At 45.4% G+C, this 16,633-nt stretch overlaps 1 protein-coding gene across 6 annotated transcripts in view; it reads left to right on the forward strand.

Annotated features, from left to right (window-relative positions):
- Window positions 1-16,633, forward strand: part of CEP85L (centrosomal protein 85 like) — a 219,976-nt gene that overhangs the window by 173,932 nt on the left and 29,411 nt on the right. For all 6 annotated transcript variants that reach the window (XM_039532805.1, XM_039532807.1, XM_039532806.1 and 3 more), the window contains one exon: window positions 2,360-2,481. In XM_039532805.1, coding sequence (XP_039388739.1) covers window positions 2,360-2,481 — 122 coding nt within the window. The remainder of the gene's footprint in view (window positions 1-2,359; window positions 2,482-16,633) is intronic.

Consider the following 16,633-nt stretch of genomic DNA (forward strand, 5'->3'; position numbering starts at 1 on the left):
CTGGGCCGCTGTGGCTTGCACCAGTGCTCTCACCACCTCCTCCATGGTGGTACAAATAACAAAAAACCCACAACCAAAAACCCCAGTGCACCCTTTTTTTTTGTTTTGTTTTTTTGGTTTTTTTTTTGTTTGTTAGTAAACACCTCTTTGTTCCGCCACGCTGTGAAAAATCACAATCCCACTCCTGACACCAGTTGTGGCAGAGCTCTGACCTTGCTCCTGTGGGTCCTGCGCTTCTAGGCGGTTTATGCTAGCCTCAGTGGCTCACTGTGACCCTCCACGTAGCCCTTCTCTCTCTAGGGTCAGGGTTACAGTCTACTGAGCCTTTTTCATCATAGGCTGCAAGGAGGTTGGTGAGAGAACTCCCATAGTCTCTGTTCAGCCTCCTGTCCTGACAGGGACCTGACTTCCCCTTCCAGGAGCTGTTCCTGTAGTGGTGGGTTGGGGGGAACCCGGGCCCGCCCTCTACTCCGGGTTCCAGCCCAGGGACCCTAATGGTAGCAGTTGTTGGCAGCCGACCTTTCACTGCCAGAGTTGCTACATTTCCCTGGGCCACTTCCCCACAGCTCTCCTGCTTTTCCCTTCTTCACCCTTACCTTAGGGCTCCTTTAACGATGGTTTGAGGGTGTCTTCAGTAACCAGCCGCACTTCCTCTCCTCTGACTCCCTGGCTCCCCTGCCTGACTGGAGTGAGCCCTTTTTATAGTAACAGCAGGGCCTTACTTAGAGTCAGGTGGTCACATTAACTGAATGGCCTCACCTGACTCTTTGCAGGTTAATTAGAGTCAGGTGTTCTCATTAGCCTGGAGCAGCCCCTGCTCTGGTCAGTCAGGGAACAGAAAACTGTTAATCCAGTGGCCAGTATATCTGCCTTCTGCTATTCTGCTGTACCCAACTGGCCTGGGTCTATCACACTATTTATACAAATTATACAGCTTCGTCAGGAGAGAGTGAGACACCCCAGAATACTCAATAGCCTGGGGCACTCGCCTGCATGCGGGAGTCCCTGCTCCAAATCAGGCAGTATGCAAATTCAAACCTGGGTCTCCCACCTCTCCCATAAGAGCATACCCTAGCCCCTGGGGATATTGGGTATGTTGCAACACATACTCATGCCTGCTCTCAACATTCCCCACGTGCACCTCCCCACAGCCCCAGAAATTCCCAAACTACTCATCCCCACCTGTCTTCTGTGCAGGTTAGGCATGCTCAGAACATGTCTGAGATTGGCTCTGTGGGGGAGATAGGTGGGGGGAGTGCCTAGTTTGAGGATCTCACCAGGGCTTGAGGGCATCAGGACTCATGCAGCTTTTTGTGTACGTACACCGGAGGGAACGCTGGCTGCCTACGGGGTTAGGTGGCAGCTGATCAATGATTTTGTGAGTATCAATGGTGCCTAAATGTTGGAGTCAGGCACCTGAGTACCTTGTGAATCTAGTGCCAAGGGCTGTAATACAGTGGTTCTCAACCAGGGGTACGCAGAAGTCTTCCGGTGTGCTCAACTCCTCTAGATCAGTTTTTCTCAACCCCCAGATAGGTTTAGGGGGATTGCGAGTGCAGGGCCAGCATTAAGGTATGTCAAGCAGGGCAGTTGCCAGGACTCAGCACCACAGGGTGCTCTGCGAAGGTAAGTTGCATGCTTCAGCCCGGCCACTGGGGTTCGGGCTTCAGACAAGGCTCACAAATGAAAAACAGGCTCAATTATCCCACTGAAATGTAAATACAATATTTACATTTCCAATCCATTTATTTTATAATTCTATGGTAAAAATGAGAAAGGAAGCATTTTTTCCATAATAGTGTGCTGTGACACTTTTAAAATATTTTTGTCTCATTTTGTAAGCGAGCAGTTTAAGTGAGGTGAAACTTGTGTAGGTACATAAGATAAATGCGACTCCTGAAAGGGTTACAGTAGTCTGGAAAGGTTGAGAACCACCGCTCTAATACCATCAGGAAATCCTTTGATTTTGCTCAAAAAAATCTGCAGCAAGTGCATAAAAATGTGTATCAGCATACAACAGTATTTCTCTTAACAACAATATTTGACCTCTCAATGGCCTTTTTTCCTCCAGCTCTAGTTTCAGAGGATATTGCCTTAACAATACTTTCAGGGTAATCTAAGATGAGTTTGAAAATGGGACCTTTTTGGTTCAAAGTTTCTTTGCTTTTTAAAAAAATGTTAACTTTACTATATGCTTAATTCTTTGCTCAGTTTTCCTTTAAGTAAAACTGCAAAATTAAATACAAGAATGTTTTATGCTTCAGAAAGAACTTTACATTTTAAACTCATAGAACATGGAAGAAATTGTTACAATTACTGTTCTTTGAACTAATCTATATAATTTTTTTTTTAAATGCAGGTTCTGACTGGATCGTCTCGTCCAGGTTACACAGGTACAGGCTATCAGGATTTCAGTAACTGGGAATCCCTTATGAAAATCAAAGAAGGGTTGCTAAGACAGAAAGAAATTGTGATTGATCGGTGAGTAATCCTTTCTTGTCTTCAATTGCAGTGTTAAGTAATAAACCAGACTATTGACATAGAAAGTACTATAGATGTTGACTTTCAAAAAGACCTGGTTCAAAGAAGGTTTTTAGGACTCAGAGCTGAAAAGACTCATGTACAAGTGGGACTAGTCAGTGCGTGCAGGGGTGTGTGTGTGTGTACGCCTTTGCAGGATCAAGGATGTAGTGTAATTTGTCTGTCTTTTCACTGACATTGGTCGAGAGACAAGCGAATGAGATCACTGTCTAGGACTACTGCCCCTAAGATTATAAAAAACAGATCTTTAAGAAACTGGCTGGCTGTAAAACCTTAATTTTCCCTTTTTCAGCCTGAACAATTCTTTGAAAATGACTTGGAAGACAAAAATTGGTTATTTGTAACCCATTCTTGAGACATTTTTCCCCATGACAAGTTAAAGGGGGGTGAATGCTACAGTTGTTTAATGATATAGTCGAAACCAGCTCTTAAAGATTTGAGAAATTGGCACCATAGAGGTATGCAATTGGTAAAAATGCATTCCTATGAGCTACTCAGAGAATTATAAATCCAGAATAAATGTCTAAATAAACACTTCCTCTCTAATCTGTGATATGAAACAATCAGAAGAGGACCATCATTGAGACGGGGTGGGTGAGGTAATAACTCTTATTGGACCAACTTCTGTTGGTGAGAGAGACAAGCTTTTGAGCTTACACAGAGCTCTTCTTCAGGTCTGAGAGACTAGTGCCTGGTCTGTACTACGCAGTTAGATTGGTGTAAGCTGCCTTGTTTCGATTTAGCTATGGAAGTGTCTTCACTTAAATTTGGCTCCTGCCAGCGTAAGTGCCTCGCGATACCGATTTAGTAACACCACCTTTCCGAATAGTGTAGAGTCATGGTTGATGTAATTAGGGCGATGCACTATCAGTGTAGACACTGGGCTTTCAGGAGCTGTTCTACAATGCCCGACACTCACATTACAGTCAATACAATTGCTCCTGGTAAGGACATGTGCTGCCGACACAAGGAGCCAAGTGTACACACACGTAAGCGATTTAATAACTGCGGTGGTTGTATGTCACTGTCAGTTGGGTTGACATTCTGTAGTGTAGACATGGGCTAACTCAGTGTCACTGCTAAATACAAGGTTTGAACAGATTGTTTAGTGTAAATAGTTAACACATTTGAAGGGACCATTCAAAGTGAAGTGGCCTGTTAACACCTCTCCAGTCACAGAGAGAAAATGGGAGGGGGAAAGCAGCTAGGGTGGTGGTTAGTGGGTTACAGATTGTTGTAATAAGCCATAAATCCAGTGTCTCTATTCAGACCATGAGTTTTAGTGTCTAGGAAAGTTATGAGTTTAAGCTACCAGGCTCATCATTTGAAAGTATTGTGCAGGATTCCTGTGAGGATGAGGACTAATAGTTCAGATATAGAGTGATCACTTTGTGAAAGGTGTTCACTCACCGGTGATATGGTTTTTTTTTTTACTTTTATCATTTTCCTGAGTTTATTCAAGAGCACGGTGATTGGTTTCACTTATGTAGTTGCTAATGGGGCATTTAGTGCACTGGATGAGGTACACCACATGTTGAGATATGCATGTGTAGGGCCCATTGATCTTGAAAAATGTGTTGTGGGGGTTGTTGATCATTGTAGCATTGGAGAAATGTCTGCAGATTTTGCATCTGTTGCTTTGGCAGGGTCTGGTGCCCCTTTGCACTGGTGTGCAGCAATCTGCAGTTGAATGTTACCTTCTAGGTTTGTAGCAGTTTCTGAAGTTTTCGATGTTTGGGTGAAAGAAGCTTTGAAGGAGAAAATGTGCTTTTAGGGAAAAATCTAAGTTTAATGAAGCTCACATTAAAGGAACAGATGTGAGTTTGAGTCACAGAGTTTGGATCTGAATGTCAAAGAGCATTTTGATACTGGGATTTTGGTTTGTGTCCATCTCTAATAATGACTCTTGCCTTTGAAGAGCTGGTAAAGATGTATAGACTATACTAATTGTGAAGTGTTTGAAACCTCTCATTAACAATTGGTGTACAGAACATAGATAGGGATTGGCCAACTACAGGAATAATGGATGTTTGTCATGAAATATTTTACTGCTCTGTGATTTAATGCCAACGGCTCTTTTCTTCTAATGCATTTGTGTAGCTCAGTTGGACACAATTTTTTGGACACAATAGAATTATGTCCCATATGTAATCTGTTCCAGTGGACTGACTCATTTTAGTCTTTGACTGTTACAAAGAGAATATAGTAGTTACCATTTTCTTTGAGCCACTGTCCTCGATAATAGAGTATGACCGTTGAGATTACAGCATGTAGCATTGTTCCTGAAGCGGCTTCTGTGTCGCACCTCCAAGAGGCGCTGCACAGAACTCTCAGCCAGGGGAAGGGCTGGGCTAAGGTGGCTTTAAGCCACCCTTGCATCTTCCTGAAGTTGGGCTACTCCAGTGGCTGGAGAGGAGGGGAGCAGGGTCTGTCTTATTATGGCTGTCTCTCCAGGTCGCTGTATGTTCAGCGATGCTACTGAGAATTTCTGCAGTGCTGTGTGCTACAGCCCCTCCCCTGACATGCCCCTCCTCCTTCCAGCGCACCCTCTACATCAGTGCTTGTGAGGGTGTCCTGGGAGCGCAGTCTATAGCGTCTCTCAATTCCAGTGACAGAGGATTTTTTCCCAGCCAGATTAGGGGCTTACTCCACTGTGGCCATTTTAGCTGGCATCTCACCTTATGTGTGTTAGGTTTTAGAGGGTGGCAGCTAACATGGTTTTCATGTTTCTGTGTTTCTTCATTCCCCTTCTGCTAAACATTTCATTATCACAACTGATCGTGAACTTCCATTCGACTTTTTGAATTCTAGCTATCTAATTATTTTGCTTTTTTTTTTTTCTTGGGATGGACATCAAGTATTTTTACCTGACCAAAAAAAGAATTTTTACCTGGCATTCTGAATGGCAAAAAGTCTAACGACTGTAATTCTCAACTCTTTTCCCTCTGTAGCAGGGTATGTCTATGCTACGAAATTAAGTTGATTTTTATAGAAGTCGATTTTTTGAAACTGATTTTATACAGTCGATGGCGCATGTCCACACTAAGCGCATTACGTAGGCGGAGTGCATCCTTATTACTGTGGCTAGCATTGACTTACAGAGCGGTGCACTGTGGGTAGCTATCCCACAGTTCCCAGTCTCCGCTGCCCATTGGAATTCTGGGTTAAGCTCCCAATGCCTGATGGGGCAAAAACATTGTCATGGATCGTTTTGAGTATGTCGTCAGGCTCCCCTCCCTTCTGCCCTCCCTCCCTTAGTGAAAGCAACGGCAGACAATGGTTTCACGCCTTTTTTCCTGGATTACCTGTGCAGATGCCATACCACGGCAAGCATGGAGCCCGCTCAGCTCATCGTCACCGTACGTCTCCTGGGTGCTGCTAGCAGATGCGGGACTGCATTGCTACACAGCAGCAGCTCCTTGCCTTCGCGGCAGATGATGCAGTAGAAGTGATAGCCATCGTAAGTCTCCTGGGTGCTCCTGGTAGACCTCAGTGAGGTCGATTGGGGGTGCTTGGACAGACATGGCTATTCTCCTCTTAGAGCACCGAATGGGAGCAAGAGACTCCAGGTCATTCTCTTCTTTAAGTTTCATCTCATGGAGATTCAGTCCTGCCTGGAATATCATGCGAGCTGGAGGCATCTGCCTCAGGCTGCTCTCCCAGCCGGCAGTACCGTGCGGTTGCGCCTACCCCTTGCTCCCATGGCTCATGAAGCCTGGACAGTAGTAAGGAGCAGTTCGACTATAGGCTGAGCAAGTGCAGAATGGTGATAGAATGTGCCTTTGGAAGTTTAAGTGCTCGCTGGCGCTGTTTGCTGACTAGGTCAGACCTCAGCGCAACCAACATTCCCATTGTTATTGCTGCTTGCTGTGTGCTCCATAATATCTGTGAGAGTAAGGGGGAGACGTTTATGGCGGGGTGGGAGGTTGAGGCAAATCACCTGGTGTCCGATTTTGAGCAGCCAGACACCAGGGTGATTAGAAGAGCACAGCAAGGCATGCTGCGCATCAGAGAGGCTTTGAAAACCAGTTTCATGACTGGCCAGGCTTTGGTGTGACAGTTGTGTGTGTGATTCTCCTTGATGCAAACCCACCCCCTTTGTTGATTTTAATTCCCTATAAGCCAGCCACCCTCCCCACTTCAAAATAAAGTAACTATTGTTTTGAAAACAGGCATTCTTTCTTTATTAATTTAAAAAAAAATGAGATAACGGACAAGGTAGCCTGGGTGGGGTGGGGGAGGAGGGAAGGAAAAGGCCACATTGCTTATTGTAGCCACACTAAAAATCAAACTGTTTGAATGACAGCCTTCTGTGGCTTGGGCCATCCTTTGGAGTGAAGTGGCTGGGTGCCCAGAGCCTCCCCTCCGTGTTCTTGGGCGTCTGGGTGAGGAGGCTGTGGAACATGGGGAGGAGGGGAGGCGGTTATACAGTGGGTGCAGCGGGGTTCTGTGCTCTTGTTGGCTTTCCTGCAGCTCCAACAGATGCTTCATCATGTCCGTTTGCTCCCCCATTAGCCTCAGCATCACGTCCTGCCTCTGCTCTTCGCACTCACGTAATTCTTTCCTGGCCTCTGCCACTGAATACCTCCATGCATTAAGTTGTGCCCTATCCGTGCAGGAGGACTGCATGAGCTCGGAAAACATGTCATTGGGAGTGCGTTTTTTTTTTCGCCTTCTAATCTGCGATAACCTCAGGGATGGAGATGATAGGGGGAGTGTAGAAACATTCTAAGCTCTACGATTCTGGGGGACTGCATGGTCACCTGTGCTGCTGAGTTTGCCACGCTGACCAAACAGGAAAAGAAATTCAAAAGTTCCTGGGGCTTTTCCTGTGTACCTGGCTAGTGCATCGGAGTTGAAACTGCTGTCCAGAGCGGTCACAATGGAGCACTCTGGGATAGCTCCCGAAGGCCAGTACCACTGATTTGCATCCGCCTTACCCCAAACTCGACCCAGCAAAGTCGATTTTGGTGCTACTCCCCTTGCCAGGGAGGAGACAGAAGTTGATTTTAAGAGCCCTTTAAGTCGACGGAACGGGGTTGTGTGGACGCATGCATTTTGAAATCGACCTAACGCAGCTAAATTCGACCTAACCCCTTAGTGTAGGCCAGGGCTAGCAGTGTTTAATTTAGTTCTCTTCCTACATGTTCTGTTTGCAGGATGACAGGTCCTTGTGCATCTCTCAGAAAAGTCAGTTATGCTGATTACTTTTCATTCAAATAAATGTGGTAGAATGCATAATGGAAGCGCTTAAAAGTGCACAACAAAAACTTAGTGACCTTCCATTCATTGGCTTTAAGTAGATACTCGGCACTAGTGCTAAGCATACAGTGAATTGCCATTAGGCAGCTTAATAACACCATGCAGGAAGGATTTCCTCCTGAGTAGCGATTCTTCATTTAGGCAAAGGGCTTGCTTTAAAAATAATTATTTACAGATTGTTTTAAAGCCAATGATTTGAAATATTTTAAAGTAGTCTAACACTTATATTTTGTGAAAAGTTTAAAGGATAGCTCAGTGGTTTGAGCATTGGCCTGCTAAACCCAGGGTTGTGAGTTCAATCCTTGAGGAGGCCACTTAGGGATCTGGGGCAAAAATTGGTCCTGCTAGTGAAGGCAGGGGGCTGGACTCGATGACCTTTCAAGGTCCCTTCCAGCTCTAGGAGATTGGTGTATCTCCAATTATTACCTTTACCTTTAAAGTTGAGAATTAAGACAGGCTTTCTTTTAACAGTTTTTACAAGATGTAAACTCAGGGTTTTTTATGACTAACCAAAAACAGTATATAACACTGGCTCTTTTAATGCAGAAAACAAGTGCAGAAGTATGGCACTATTGATCATAACTGGTGTTTTGCACTAGATGTGAAATCATGTGAGGCGCCTTTGGTTCATAATATTTATCTCTAATAACATCTTCCATCTACAGATTTCATAGCACTTGCACAGGTAGGCATTTGCCTTAGTTTCCTCACTGGCAAAACCGGGATAAGAGGGACATAGGGAGCCAAGGGTAGAGTTAGGAATAGAACCAAGATCTCCTGACTCAGTCATATATTATTCTGCCTACAGGATCATACTTTTAACTCGTTTTCGGAAGGATGTGTTTACACTGGGGATTAAAAAAATAAATAAATCCCAGCATTGCTAGCACTGGTGCTTTATTGCCAAATTGCCGACAGTTCAAGTTGATCCTTAAATTGCAGGCTTTGTGCTTCAGGAAAAGGAGGAAAAACTCATTTTGTTTCCTGTAGCTTTGATTGTAGATGCTTGGGGGAGACAACTTTTTATGTGTTTTATGGAGGCCTATGAGGTTGTTACGGTCTCTCTTTTAAACCGTGTTTGACATTGAGCTGATGTAAAAATCTAAGTGGTAACAAACTGGTAACTTGACAACACCAGCAAAGCTAGTTGAATACAAATGCTTTTTCTCAAACACCTCTTTCCCCATCTATTGGAAATCAGAGTAATGCTGTAGTGCTGGCCTTCCACATGATGGGCTGGATTTTCTTCCTCGGTGCTGTCATCCATCCCACCTGTTCCCTGCTCTCAGTACAGGAGGACATAGCCAGATAAAAAGGAGCATGGCTGGGACATACGTGCCCTACACCAATCTCTGGCTGCTGTTTCATCCCTGGGGACATTAGTAACAGAATAAGTTGTTTTTAAATGTTGCATTTACATTGTTCTAACAAGCACCACAGGGACTGACCCTGCACGCAGTTGTCTAGAATTGGGAGAGAGAGAAATCACCTTTGCACCTCCCACCCAAATCTACTGCATGCACATTTTGGTCTAATGATGTGCAGACAATGGATGTTTTTAGATTTAAAATCATTTTGGATAACTCAATGTTATCTTACTGTAAAAAAAAAAAATCTGTCACCTCCTTCAACCTGAGAAGAAGCAAAAAACAAGCACTCTGGATCAGAAAACTGGACAAACATCCTTTTCTGTGTCTTCAGCATTTGAAACCTAGTAAAAGCTAGATAGCTGCAGTCAAACCAGTTTTGAGTTGTCTTAAAAGTACTTTAAGTGCATTTTGGTAGTTTCCTGTCAGAGGAAAACCAAAGATTCGAGTGGAGTAAAAAAAACTGACCTGGTTCCATTTGTAAACAGAAAAATTGCTTCACTTTTATTCGACTTCATGTTGAGCAGCAGATTTACTAAATGAGTACGCAAAATCAGTTGGAGTGTTACATACATTCTATAGATCAGCTTGAAAGCTGAGCACATATGAACACAATAGTATAAATAAGTAGATAAAAGGCAATTATTTTCATTTGGAAGTTTTGAAAAGGTACTTATAAAAACTGTGTAGCTTAATGCCTCAGACTGAGATCAGTTTTCATGGCCGAATAAAAACTGGTCCAGATCCACCACCTCTTCTGAGGAAAATGCATGAGAGGCTATGGCTGCGTGCGCGCACACACAACCAGTGAGAGAGATGTACATAGTCTTTCCCCTCCACGCACAAATTCATGAGGAATGATCGAGCCCTGAATTAGGATTTGCCTTAAGAGCAGATGTGCTGCTGCTGTTGTAATGTTTACAAGCTGAATGCTCTACTGGACACAGTACGAAGTAGTTTGAAAACATAGCCAAACCTGGATTGTTTTCACTTTACAGTATTATTTCTCAAGGATTTTGTTTTGACCTGTGACATCATCTTATATTTAACACTAGAGGGAGCAGCACGTTCTTCTATTGCTTTGGTAAATGCCAGTGTCACATTTGAATTCTGTAAGCTTCTGTTTTGCTTTGTATATTAAGAATGTTAAACAAAATTATAACCTTATTTTGTAATATTTGGAGTGGTTCTGAATTTGACTATCTATTACATCCAGGCATTTGCAATACAAAGTTAGGCAATACTGGCACTATTTGTTTGGCAGGAACTATGTGTAACGATTGTGTGAATAAATGCCAAATATTTGAACATATGACATAAGCTACTGAAAATAACACTGCACTCAGCAATGATTGCAGTGTTCTCTTGCAAACAGCTTAGGGGCATCCAAACAGCTTACTTTTAAGGAAGGGTAAACGTAAAGGTTAGAGTTTTAGTGATTAGCTCTCATTCCTCGGGGTATAATAATGTTTAGATTCTTAGAACAGCTGCTAAATCATTGGCTTCATACTCTTAGCTGAATTGTGTTTAGAGCTTTCATTTAGACGGCTGAATTAGATCAATCTTCTTTCTTTTTGTGAAATTATTTTGTCTTGATTTGTTGACATCATGCTGTGTGTGATTGGATTATGTGCATGTTACTGCCAGTGTCCATTATTCAGTGCTTAATTGTAGCTCTCTTGATTTGAGTATTTTGTTATGATCTACAGTATTACTGTATGCATAGAAACGGCATTTTGAAATAGTAATTTTTGCAGAGATATGAGAAAGGGATGGTAGTGAATTCATGAATGGCCTGTTAAGAGCCATATACTCTTCTAGATATGAATGTGCAACAGTCTGTGATGTAAGTGGGAGTTCCATGCATTAGCTCAAGACCAATATATGTATGGCCCACTGGGAGCATGCTGTAAAATTCTGCTCACCCACACAGTCAGAATAATGCATTTTTGGAGAGCAGCTGAGTAAAATATAATTAGCTTTTTCCTTATCCTGGATCATTTTGTTAAGAGATGAGTGAAGGTTTTGTACCTTGACTAGTAAACTTTCATGATGATTTTGTCATTTAAAAAAAAATCATGTAAGAACAACCTTTCCACAAGTGGCTACAACTTAGATCAATAAAATGGAAATGAAGATATTAAAAAGTCTTTCTCCACATTTTCATAGGCTACATAATAGATTTAAACTTTAGTATGAGATTTGAAGTATGCGCGCGCGCTCTCTCTCTCTCCCCCCTTTAAAAACAAACAAACTAAAAAACCAAAACACCTCTAGTTTTTTTAGCACAAAACCAATGTAAAACAGCACTTCTCATCCCTGCACTGATGTCCACACTTCTCATCCCTGCACTGATGTCTGCACTCCTTTGGAAAACTACAGAACTCCCACAGTGTTGTGGAGGAACCAGCCCTTTTTCTGAGCAGACAGCTCTGTGCATCTTCCTCCCTTTCCACCTTCTATATATTCCCTGTGGTAGTTATAGCCATGTGATAAATAGCAAAGCCGTGTGATAAAAAACAGTTGTGTACACCTTAGACTGCCTCACCTGCACTCCCACCACTAACTGTTTCCCTTGGGCCTTATTCTAACATTCAAATTTCTAGGCTGCTTTAAAAAGCAGCCACATAAAAAAATAACATTCCAGAGAAATGTTTCCTCCTAACTTCCAAATGTGGTATTCCTTTCTCCATGCCAAAATTAAATTTCTCCTGATGCCCAGGAATGAGCAGTGTTCAGTTTGAACCAATGGCAGGTTTAAGGTAGCTCATGAAGAAACAGAGGCTTTATTCCATTACAAATAGGACATTCTCCACTGCCATCTGTTACTAGTGATCAGAGCTTTAGGGCTTGGTACTTGGAGGTCTTGAAAATCTCTGTAACAGTTTCTCTGAAAGAGGGAGGCAATACAGTATATAAAGATTATTGACACTCATTGGAAATGATCTGCATAATTCACTCATGGCTTTAGCATTCATGAGTAATGAGGCCACATTATGCTATCATGTACATCCTGTGTGCATCGAGAAGGAATGGTCCTTGGAGTCCCTGCACTCTAGATAGGCCTTACTTGAGGGGCACAAGGGGAAGCTCTTGCGTTACCTCCCACATATATTGTACACAGCTCCTGTGCATCTGCATAGGGTGTAAGGGCCATAGCCTGACAATCCTAAATTACAATGTGCCTATGGGATTCAGCTGCTGTGACAGAGACCTGGATTGGCGCTGTATGTATCTGTCTTGGGGTGCACCACTCCCCACTGGTCTGGTTCCTCCTCCTGGTCTCTCTAGGCCAGGGGTCTCAAACTCAAATGACCATGAGGGCCACATGAGGACTAGTACATTGGCCCGAGGGCTGCATTACTGACACCTCCCCCTGCTGCCCTCGGCCCCACCCCTTCCATGAGGCCCCGCTCCGCCCTGTCTCTTTCCACCCCTTCCCTGCCCCCATTCCAACCCCTTCCCCGAAATCCCCACCCTAACTCCGCCCCCTCCCTGTCCCCAGGGGGTGCAGGAAGGGTGTCATATGTGGCAGGGGGTTGGGTTTCAGGGTGGGCTCAGGGCAGGGTGCAGGAGGGGTGTGGGGTAGGGCAGGGGGTCGGGGTGTAGGAGAGGTGCAGCAGGGGGTTCAGGGCAGTGGGTTGGAGTGCAGGAGGCGTGCGGGGTGCGGCAGGGGGCTCAGGGCAGGGGGTCGGGGTGCAGGGTGCAGCAGGGGGTTCAGAGCAGGGGGTTGGGGTGCAGGAGGGTTGGGGGTGCAGCCGGGGGCTCAGTGCCGGGGATCAGGTGCAGGGTGCGGCAGGTGGTTCAGGGAAGGGGGTTGGGGTGCAGAACAGGTGTGGGGTGCACAAGGGGGCTCAGGGCAGGGGGTCGGGGTGCAGGGTGCAGCAGGGGGCCCTGGGCAGTGGGTTGGGTTGCAAGAGGTGTGTGGGGTGTGGCAGGGGGGCAGAGTGCAGGAGGGGTGCAGGGTGCGGCAGGTGGTTCAGGGAAGGGGGTTGGGGTGCAGAACAGGTGTGGGGTGCGGCAGGGGGCTCAGGGCAGGGGGTCGGGGTGCAGGTACGGCAGGGGGTCAGGGTGTGGCAGGGGGCTCAGGGCAGGGGGTTGGAGTGCAGAAGGGGTTCGGGAGGTGAGCTCTGGCCCGGCGCCCACCGGGGGCAGGGCAGGTTCCCTGCCTGCCCTGCCCCCGCGCCACTCCGCTCCGGGAAGTGAACGTGGGGAAGGGAGGGGCGCGGGGGTGTGTGGCTGTTGCTTCAGGCACCGCCCCCAGCAGCTCCCATTGGCTGGGAACGGGGAACCGCGGCCAACGGGAACGGTTGGGGGCGGTGCCTGAAGCAACAGCAATACACAGACCCTACGTCCCTCCGTTCCCCACGTTCCGGCCGGCGCAGGGGCAGGGCAGGCAGGCAGGGAGCCTGCCCTTCCCCTGGTCCGTGTCGGGCTGGAGCCGCTTTACGTAAATGCTGGGGGAGGGTGGGGTGGGGCGGGGCGGCTGCGAGGAGCTCATGGGCCACAGAAAATCACGCCGCGTGTTTGAGACCCCTGCTCTAGGCATTAGCTCTCGAGACTGATGCCCCTGTCCGCGGTTTGCACCCTGTCAGTCTGATTCTGGTCTGACGCTCCTCTCACTCCAGGAGCCTTCATGACTTAGCCCTCTGGGGTACAGTTCATCAGCAGCCCTAGGCAGTCTTCCCATTCACTGCCTTAGTTATTCCATGTCCTCGGTGGCTGGTAGGGGAACCCAGGCCCCCCCTCTTCTCCATGTTCCAGTCCAGGGACCCTCATCTCAGTGGTTCAGGGCTTCCTCTCTCTGCCCTCACTGCTCCTTCCCTGGACTGCTCACTCTGGTTCCTTCTCTCTGGGAATACCAGCTTCAAACTTTCTCCCTCTTCCAGGGAGAGACTGCCCTTTCCCAGTTGCCAGCTACTTGGCTTTATAGGCCCTACCTGTTCCTGCACAGGTGGGCCTGCTCACAGTCACTTAGTTTCCTGTTCCCTGGCTCCTCCAGGTGCCTGTGGAGTTAATTGGCCTGCCTGGCTGCCTTAATCCTCTTCCAGACCTGTGTGGAGTAGACATCCTATCACAGTATCCTTTCTTGCATCAAGCAGCATTTAACAGGAAGCCCTGTCAACTGTGCAGCATTTTTGAACTGCCACTCTGTCATATCACCTCTATGAGGCCAGGGACAAAGCCAAATGACTTGGAAAAGACAGTTCTTGCATAGGCTGTGTGACGATGCAGTTCTGGCGGGACCCAACTGAGAGTGCCAATTCAGGGCCAATTGCTCAAACAGGGCAGTTACAGCCCTAGGCTGGGGTTTTTCCACCTCTAAGGCAAACCAAACCAGCCAGACAAAGAGGACTTTGGTTTCACCACTGGCTAACCGCAAATCACATAACCAATTTCCTTAGACACTCCAGTCTCCCAGTATCACCACCAGAGCCACTCGTCCTGGGGATGAATGGTTATGAAAACCAACACCCCAATAAAAGAAAACGGTTCTCTCGATCCCAAAGAATCAAGCCCAGACCCAGGTCAATATACACATCAGATCTTACCCACAAATCACGCTGTTGCCAATCCTTTAGAATCTAAAATCTAAAGGTTTATTCATAAAAGGAAAAAGATAGAGAAGAGAGCTAGAATTGGTTAAATGGAATCAATTACATGCAGTAATGGCAAAGTTCTTAGTTCAGGCTTGTAGCAGTGATGGAGTAAACTGCAGGTTCAAATCAAGTCTCTGGAGTACATCCCCCGCTGGGATGGGTCATCAGTCCTTTGTTCAGAGCTTCAGTTTGTAGCAAAGTCCCTCCAGAGGTAAGAAGCAGGATTGAAGACAAGATGGAGATGAGGCATCAGCCTTATATAGGCTCTTCCAGATGTAAGAACACTTCTTTGTTCTTACTGTGGAAAATTACAGCAAAATGGAGTCTGGAGTCACATGGGCAAGTCCCTGCACTTTGCTGAGTTACAAGGTGTATCTGCCTTCTCTCAATGGGTCAGTTGTGTAGCTGACGGTCCTTAATGGACCATCGGGCAGGCTAGGCAGAGCTAAGACCAACTTGTCTGGGATGTTTCCCAGAAACACAGCACAAATTTGAAATACAGACAGTACAGAGCCAATACTTCAACTTCAAAATGATAGACATATAGACACCATAATCATAACCAGCAACCTACAACCTGGTCTTAGACATCTTATATGACTCCCTTTACATAAGATTTGGTGCCACTACAGGACCTTGGTTGCAACCACGTTCTATATAGTCCCAGAATATATCAATAACGTCACAGGCTGTGAGTAGACCTGGGAACAAAGACCATCATAAACCTCGCCACCTTCCATTCCAATTGCAAGACACACTTTTAACCTTGCCTTTGCTGATGTGAACACACAGCAGTGGGTATATTTAAAAATAAGAACAAAAAAGTCTTAAAAACAAATTTCTACCAAAATAAAACACTTGCCTGCGCACACAATTCTTCTCTCGGGGAGTGGGAAAGAGAATGATTGATATGTGACAGTTGTTAGCATGTCACTTAATGCATGATTGTGAGGCAATCAGCTTCTGTGGTTATGACATCAATATAAGAACCTTTATAGAACAGAACCAGTTCTCACAGAATGCCAGCCAATCATCGTGAACCTACATTACCTCGCTCCATGAATCTTACCAGAGATCCATTGAACACAGCTTCAGGCAAAAGGTAAATGGCACCATGGAAAGTGCTCTACCAGTGCTGGACTGGGTCTAGCAAGACATCTGTAGCTCATGGTGCAATCCACAAGTGGCCAAGTTCTGTGAGGTCTGGGAAACATGCTTCCTGAGTTCTGCCATATGTGAGAACTGGTGGCCCCAGCTCTTGGCTGTTCTGCCTGCTGGAAGCATGAATGCAGGCAGAATGTAAAGAGAAGCAGCTGATCTTTTGAGATGAGTCCTCCTCCTACCATGTACTTTGATGGATAGATTAGTCCTAGGAGTTATGAAGGAGTCTTAATATTGGCCTGTGTGTTAGTGTAGGTTGATGAAAACAAGATAGTACTATGTATAGCACAGTCTCCAATTTCTGAAACACATTATTATCTGACATAGGGTTATCTCCTTTAACATCTGTTAAATGCATTGACTAAAATGTACAATGAAAATTTTGGATAACAGGGAAATTTCAGTGTCCCCCATGACATTTGAATAACTATGGCTGTATTGTATATTCCTTCTTTGTTGTATAGTATTAAGTAAAAGCATATTTCCTTTATGTATCCTGCATATACTGTTATAAGTAAATTTTTTCTTTAAGTTGGATTCAGATGCGTTTTTTGTAAGTTACTTGACACTTTAAGATATATTAAGTGTAGCCTCTAATTAGCTAAAACAACATTTGGTATTGTCCGGCTATGTATTATAATAATGTGTCCAGATAAAACCAGGTCTTATATGAACATCCATGGCTAACGTTCCCCTCCCCGA

This window comes from Mauremys reevesii, linkage group 3, assembly GCF_016161935.1.
Source record: "Mauremys reevesii isolate NIE-2019 linkage group 3, ASM1616193v1, whole genome shotgun sequence".
NCBI classification, from domain to species: Eukaryota; Metazoa; Chordata; order Testudines; family Geoemydidae; genus Mauremys; species Mauremys reevesii.